We start from the raw sequence: 8,250 nt of genomic DNA on the forward strand, positions 1-8,250 counted from the left end.
TTCCTTCCTTACTTCCTCCCCCCTCTCTCTCCCTTCCTTCCCTCCTCTCTCAATCTTTCTCTCTCCCTCTCCCTCTCCCTCTCCCTCTCCCTCCCTCCCTTCCTTTCTTTCTTTCCCAATTAAGTAGCAAATCCTAGCACTTTAGATCTACAATCCTAGCAATATAGAGGATTGAGCATGGCTGAATCTCACTATAGAAAAACAACTTGAACACAGCAAAGAATGTCTAAGCGTTGACAATGAAGATAGAACTCACGCCTGTGTCCAGGAATGTGCAGTGGGGCTAAGAATAGAACTTTTCTGAGAGGAAGCTCATGGGAGCCCTTGCTCATGGCCCCTGCTGGGAGGCATATATGCACCCAGGCCTCGATACGTCTTTCCCTTTTAAGCCCATGTCTTACACTATCTTTCCGACAGCTCAGAAAGTGAATTACTCTCTGTTCCTGCCTCTTGGACTCTATGTCTCCATGTTTCACTCATGGAAAAATAATGCAGGCTGCTTGTGTATACGGGAAGTAACGTACGAAGATTAATTCGATTTGTTCTATAGCAGCCTCTCCTCCTGGGAAGACGGAAAGATAGTGTAATCCTGGAGTCATCGTCCTTTGAAGATAATTCAGAAACGATTATTTTTAGTTATCTGTTGTTCCTCGTGCTTTAAAAATTCTTGATTTCTCAGATTCACACAATAAATCTGAACCCTCCGTGATGTTACAGAGGGTTTATAGCCTGCGCCCCAACCTACACTGCTCTCTTTAGCATCTTTTAGAGTGGGACTGGATTCGAAGAGGACTTGGCATTTGTAATGTCTCAACCCTGATCTCCATGGTGTTTGTGTTGAGAGAATCTGAAACGGGGTACCCACACCTCAGATGCCCAGTGTGTGTCAGAGCCTCCTCAGAGGCCGCACTGGCCAGGCCTCCTGTTTCCGTCAGGGTAGGTCACTGTGAAATCATAGGCCTAGATCACCTGTTCCAAGATCATATTTCACTAATGGATATGGCAATACGCCATGTTCAGTGACCTCTGCATAAAATACACATATTAAACCGGACAAGAATTTGTAAAAATAATGGTTTCGGGACTCTGGACATCAAATAAAAACTAACGATAAACTTAGAAGCATTAATTTCTAAAAAAATCTCCCTGCTATATATACTTTTTGAACACGAATAATGGAACGCAAGTCCTTCATGTCCATAGTCTCTGCCATCCTCCTTGTTTCCCGCCCTTTAGCTTGGTTACAGAGAGCATCATTTTTACCTGTTTTGCGCCTCACTGGAATAAATAACAGCTTTGTTCAGAAGAGAGGACTCGGCTTGGGGAAAACACAAAAATGTCAAGCAGCGTCGCTACCGGTGTTGCTATGGAGCAAACAAGAATAGGCTACGCCTCCACTGCTCTACCCCCTAGGTCAGTGCCTCACCAGGGAATAGCTGAGAGGCTTGTCCTTTTCTTGCAGAGGACCCAGGTTCGATTCCCAGTGCCCACCCGGTGGCTCACAGTCATCTGTTAACTCCAGGTGTAGGGATCCAGTGCTGGCCCCCATGGACCCTGGGCCTACACGTGAGATGTGTTGGTTTGAATAGGAATGGCTCCCACAGACTCGTGTGTTTGAATGCTTGGTCCACGGGAAGATGTGGCCTTGTTGGAATAGGTGTGGCCTTGTTGGAGGAAGTGTGTCATTCTGGGGGTGGGCATTGAGGTCCAATGCACAAGTTCCACCCTGGGCAGAAAAGATGCTGCTCCTGGTCGCTTTTGGATCAAGATGTAGAACTCTCAGTTCCTCCAGCACCATGCCTACCTGGACACTGCTGTGCTTTCTACCATGGTGATAATGGACTGAACTTCTGAACCTATAAGCCAGTCCCCATTAAATGTTGTCCTTAAAAGAGTTGCCTTGGTCATAATCTCTTCATAGCAATAAAACCATACGACAGATACACGAACATTCTTGCAGTAAAACACTTATACACATAAAAGAGTCTAAAAAAGTGTGTTATATATCATTTTAATAATTGAGATGATTTTAGTATTACAAACTAAATAAGTTGCAATATAAAACAAATGGCTAAGGGTAGAGAGATGGCTCAGTGGTTAAGAGCACTGACTGCTCATCCAGAGGTCCTGAGTTCAAATCCCAGCAACCACATGGTGGCTAACAACCATCTGTAATGGGATCTTACGCCCTCTTCTGGTGTGCATGAAGATAGCTACAGTGTACTCACATGAGATACATAAATCTAAAAAAAAACAAACCCGCAAATGACTATATAGATTTATAGACAGATTAAGGGCATGATGGAAACTTGACACTTTGATTAGTGCAAACAGGATTGTGATGGGTTTCAGTTTGCCTTTGAACACATTGTCATTTGAACACAAAATGACCCAACCATGTCACTTGGGGGCACGTCTCATTCTGCCTGCATTTCCTATTCTGAGTTTCAGAGAATGTGAATGGTGATGTTAAATAACATTACACCCTTTTGGTTTGTACATTGGGATCAGAATTAAACCGCTTTTCCCTACAGTGAACTCATGTTTTCTCTTTGAAAGCCTCACCTGGGTATGCTGGGTGGTAGGCAGCCTAGGCCCCGAGAATACCTCACCTCAGCTCCTGTACATCCCACACCTGCACATCCCACACCTACACATCCCACACCTGCCCAGCCCACACCTGCCCAACCCACACCTGCACAGCCCACACCTGCACAGCCCACACCTGCCCAACTCACACCTGCCCAACCCACACCTGCCCAACCTACACTTGCTCAGCCCACACCTGCCCAGCCCATACCTACCCAACCCACACCTGCGCAGCCCACACCTGCACACCTCACACCTGCCCAACCCACACCTGCCCAACCCATACCTGCACAGCCCACACCTGCCCAACCCACACCTGCACAGCCCACACCTGCGCAGCCCACACCTGCACAGCCCACACCTGCACAGCTCACACCTGCGCAGCCCTGGCAGTTTCTTGGAAGAGACCTAGAAAGTACGTTTTCTTCCTTTTCTCTGTTTTTCATTTTAATTTTTTCCCAGAAGTTATATCACACACTGCCAACTTAAATGAATTACTGAGGAAACCTTTTATGTTTATTGCCATGCTCGAACAGTCTCCAGGACGAAAAGTGTGGGACACAGATGTAAAGCATTTGAGAAATTAATCAAGAGAAATTCAAGGCATCAAGTGTGGAGTTGGAGGGAAAGTAGTTGAAGATATACCCCTTTCTGCTTTGAGGTTCCCGTCGTCACTACTAAATATTAAAGCAAAGTAATCACAATGTGGATCAACATTTATCTAGGGCCAGTTGTTATGGTGGGCATTTTAAATCTCAGCACTCAGGAAGCAGAGGCAGGCAGAGCTCTGAATCCAAGGCCATCCCAATCTCCATAGAAACCTCCAGGCCAGCCTGGGCTATGTAGACAGATCCGGTCTCAAAAACTGAAACAAAAACCAAATGTTATTCTGAGATCATCATTTAAAAGATGTGCTTTACTTATTGTGTGGGTGGGTGAGGGACACCACAGTGAGCATGTGCTGGTCAGGTGAGACTTCGCTGCATGCCGCCAGGCTGTGCGCTCTTTGCGGACAAGGGGCAGATTCCTAGTTCTGTTGTGTCCCCGGAGCCTGACATACACATAAAACCTGAGAGGGAGGTAGGTTAGTGGTTCAGTGGGCGGCGCTCTGCGCGCAGAGCCCCACTCTTCTCTTGGTGGGGCTGCGGAGGCAGTGTGCTCCAGGTAAAGCAGACGGGATGAAGCTGGCTTGGTAGTCAGAAACAGCTGAGCCCAGGCCTAAACAGCACCTAATGCCAAAAAGGCCTCACTTCACAGAGGCCTGCTATCTGAACCCACATGTACACCACAGGCAAGGATTAAGGCCACTAGGCAAGGTGCGTGCTGGCATCTGGTTAAAGCAACATAGCTCCGGGGGTGGAAGCCAGGTCCTCGGGCTTGGCATGAAGTATTTTTTACATGCTGAGGCCATCATTTTTTTTTTAATTGAAAATAGATGTTTTTATTATACAATATATTCTGAGTACAGTTCCCCTTGCCCAGTTCCTCCCAGGTCCTCTCCCTCCTTCTCCTCCCCACAAATCCACACCCCTTTTTCTCTCACTAGAAAACAAACGGGAGGGCTGGTGAGATGGCTCAGTGGGTAAGAGCACCCAACTGCTCTTCCAAAGGTGCAGAGTTCAAATCCCAGCAAAGGGGATCTAAAAACAAAAATAAGAAGATAAAATTAAGTAAAAACAAGAAAACCAAACAAGGATGAAGAGGAAATAAACCCAAATAAAAAGCACAAGAAACACAGAATGGCTCACACATTTAGCCACACAGAAATCCTGTAAAAAAACACAAAATAGGAAATCATGTATAAAAAAAAAGGAAAACAAAACAAAACCACCCCCTACACACACACACACACACACACACACACACACATACACACACACACACACACACACACGTCTAAAAATAGCAGTGAGTTCATTTTGTGCTGGCCATCTACTGATGAACATGGAGCCTGCCCTTGGGTATGGTTTGCATACCCAGTCAGACTCCTTTGGAGGAAACTAATTCTTCCTTTTTGAGCAGTTATCAGTTGAAGATAACTTCTGGGTTAGGGATAGGACCTTGTGTCTACGTCCTCTCTCAGCACTGGGACCCCATGAGCTTAGACCTGTGCAGGCCCTGCGCATGCTCCGTGAGTTCATCTAAGTGCGTCAGCCCTGCTGGGTATAGAAGGCCTTGTTTCCATGGTGTCTTCCGTCCCCACAGGCTCCTAGAATCTTTCTATCCCCTTTCTGCAGACTTTTTGAGCCCCGAGGTAGAGATTTGGTGGTCCTTCTGCCTTGTGCAGTTGTGGGTCTCTGTTTGTCCCCATCTGCAGGAGGAATGAGCCGATCGTTCTTAATCACCAGGAAACCGTAACCCAGGAAACCCGTAACCTGAGAAATCGTAACTCTGTGTTTTTTTTGCACAGGCTCGGCCAGTAGATTACCCCAAGGACTACCTCGCCCATCAGATTCCAGTATCATTTCACAAACACTGGCACATTGACCCGGTAAAGGTGTACCTCACGTGGCTGGCACCCAGTGAGAAAGACCAAGCCACGCAGGAAACACAGAAGGACCCAAGAGAAGAATTATAGAACAGCCCGGGGCACGCGGATACAAGAGATCCACCCTATCTGTTGAGCTGTGGTCCAGCTGCTCGTGTATGCCACGTGAAATGGACACTTCCCAGTCCTTGCGGAAATATATTTTCTGGATGGGTAGACTCATAAGGGAAACTGGGAAAAATTGCTTGATTTGATACATGTCATAATTGTAACTCAGCAATTATTGTGCCTATTTTAGCCCACCATGGGCTGTAAATCAACAACTTTTTGACTGTCAGAGGAAATAAATGGTACCTGAAGTTCTTTTCTGTTTTCTCCATTGTAACAGGGACGTCAATACAAGAATATGACTGGTTGTCATCCCACATAAACATTGAGTCTTTTAACATGAATATTGCCAAAGGAATGAACGTTTAAACCAATGGTTCTCAACCTGTGGGTCGAGACCCCCCACCCCCACCCCGAGAGCGGCAGTTGGTCACGTGTCAGGTATCCTGCATATTAGGTGTTTACATTGCAAGTCATAACCGTAGAAAAGTTACAGTTACGAAGTAGCAGGGAAATAGTTTTATGGTTGTGGGTCACCTCAGCACCAAGGAACTGTATTAAAGGGTCGCTGCCTTAGGAAGGTTGGGAACCAGGGCTTTAAATGGCTCTATTGTTGATGGAAATCGGTTCCCAGGCACTCAGTAGGAATGAGATACTGAGGCTGATTGGTAAAACCTAAAGCTCAGTATGAATACCACCATACCATGAATACCACGGTTGCTCTTTTTCCCCTATTCTGCTGGTTGTACCCCCAAAACAGACTCAAGGCCATCTGGTGAAGCCTCTGCTCCCTGCCAGCCTCCCCAAAGTCCCCCCCCACACACACCCACCGAGAGTGGACAGACAGTGTCACCGGAAATTAGGATGCTGGGTTGACGGGTCTCTTCTGTGTCAGCAACGGGGATGGGAGTCTGGCGATGTGAGCTGCATCTGGGGCTGGCCTGTTACTCCTGCTTTTCGCTGAGTGTTACATAGTAACTGGCTTCTGGCTCAGGCTAGATCTCCTAGGTCCTGGCAGCTTCCCCATGGCCCCACTTGAGAGGACAGCTTAGGGATCGGCCATTTCTCTGACTTTTTAAAGAATGAAATCTGAAGAACGTGCTTGAAAGCAACCCTCGTTTTCCAGTGACACCTTTTATTATGTTGTAATTTAACAATTCAGTGTTAATTAAAAAAAAAAAAGAGTACTGTGTGTTAATGTTTAAAGTAAGATGATGATTTTGTTATATAAAGATCTTTGCACATGATTTGATCTCAAGCTCCTAAGGTTGTATATTAGAATCTTTTCCTTTTTCTCATTCTGTACTTCATTAACCTTACATCTAAGGCTCCTAAGCCCTTATAGCCTTTAAAGCCACGCCATCAGCAATACCTATGTGATTACGTTTTAACAATGTATATTCCTATGTAGCTTACTTCTGACTCATATCCAAATTCATGCAGTAGTGTTTATTATCCTTTCCCCAAATTAATGAGCACCAGGACTGGTGTGGGACCCGCTACTTCTGGTCTCTGGTGGAACACAGTCTGTGAAACCTGATTCTGTGGTTCAGCCAGAAACTGGACTGAGGACAGTCAAGTGCACGAAAGGGACCAGAATGGCCTCTGGGTGTCCTGCTGATGGCTCTAGCATCATTGCCGATACAGCAACGATGAATGCCCCCGTTGTGACCATTGCTATCATGGCACTTACCTTCTTGACCTTGCAGGGATACCCCTGGGGACCTGGTTGCTACACCAGTGCAGTACAGGGAATTCCTCAGTCCACCCCTCCGCCTCTGCTCCTGAAGTGTTACCAGCCAGAGAACAGAGGGAGTTCCATTTGGTAGGACAAAAGCTAGTGTATCTATGAGGAATGAAGAGCTGCTCAATCTTTTTTCTCTGTTATGACCTGTGCCCTCTTCCCCCTCCCCTCCTCCCCCCCAGGATCTCTCACTGGTATTTCTAGATATGTGGTTAAATATGTTTCCCTTTTGGAGCTACAGAATTCTCACCATGAATACAATGTCTTCAGCTTACTTCTGACCTTGCATTTTGTCTCTTGGTTGAGGCTAGATGCCGGGTGGGGAGGTGCACACAGGACAGGCGCTGAGACATTGGGAACACTGGCAGATTACTAAAACAAGTCAATGCAAACTAAAGATCTTAGGAAAAAGCAAAGAAAATTTTAAAAATCACAGTTTTAAAAGAACCACGTATTATGTTTGATATATAGCAAATGACAGGCTCTATTTTGAACACCAACTGAGAATTGATATCTTTAAAAAAATAATAAAACCCCCAAAAACTTAATTTTAAGCCTGGATTCTTCAGGGCATATACCCCCCTCTTTGGTATTCTTTTCCCCTTTAAGTAAGGATTTCTTTGCCAGTGGATATTTTTATCCTAAGGATTTAGCACCAAGGATTTATGTGTAGAATTACCTGATAGCTCATTTTTACTTTTAAGCCATTTCTCATGACCCAGCACATCGCCTGCCTGTAGGATTTTTACATCTTACAGCTAAATCAGAAGTCGAGACACAAAAATAACCTTTATCGAATGCTTGGGACCGTAATCGCTCAGCAGCCAGAGTTACAAATGATGCTACGCAGGGCCGTGTTAGATGCCAATGTTCACTGCGTGCCCTGATTGATCGACGACATTTAGTATGTCGCGTCCATCATGGTTATTGATGTGTATAGAGGAACCTCAGAGATTCACAACACAGTAGACATTTGTAAGAATATTTGTGGTGCCTCCTGTTTGTAGACGCGTCATTTCTGTGGAAGAAAAAAAAAAAATCAACCAGCGTATCATTAAGTACACTATAGCAGACTTACAAAGGGACTTTGTTGCTGCCGTCTTTGAATGACAGGTCTGAAAAGGTGCTATTTAAATTGTTTATGTCCCAAGCCCTCTAAACAAGTCACATGCAAAATGTGTTCTCCTCCTTTCTATAGAATAAAATAAAGGCTTTGATTTCTGGTATACTTTGTCCCCTGTCGTCTCTTTAAAGGTATGATACTGCAAGCAGGGAGGGGAGGGGAGGGGCTGCTTGTGGACGTTGTACATCGTGGTGCGNA

At 45.6% G+C, this 8,250-nt stretch overlaps 1 protein-coding gene across 1 annotated transcript in view; it reads left to right on the plus strand.

The window, feature by feature from the left end:
* The window catches only part of B3glct (beta 3-glucosyltransferase), an 88,766-nt gene extending 80,611 nt beyond the window's left edge, over positions 1–8,155 (plus strand). The window contains exon 15 of the mRNA XM_021186826.2: positions 5,000–8,155. Coding sequence (XP_021042485.1) covers positions 5,000–5,167 — 168 coding nt within the window. The 3' untranslated portion in view covers positions 5,168–8,155. The remainder of the gene's footprint in view (positions 1–4,999) is intronic.
* The last annotated feature ends 95 nt before the right edge of the window (positions 8,156–8,250 follow it).

Source organism: Mus pahari, chromosome 23 (assembly GCF_900095145.1).
Source record: "Mus pahari chromosome 23, PAHARI_EIJ_v1.1, whole genome shotgun sequence".
Classification (NCBI taxonomy): domain Eukaryota; kingdom Metazoa; phylum Chordata; class Mammalia; order Rodentia; family Muridae; genus Mus; species Mus pahari.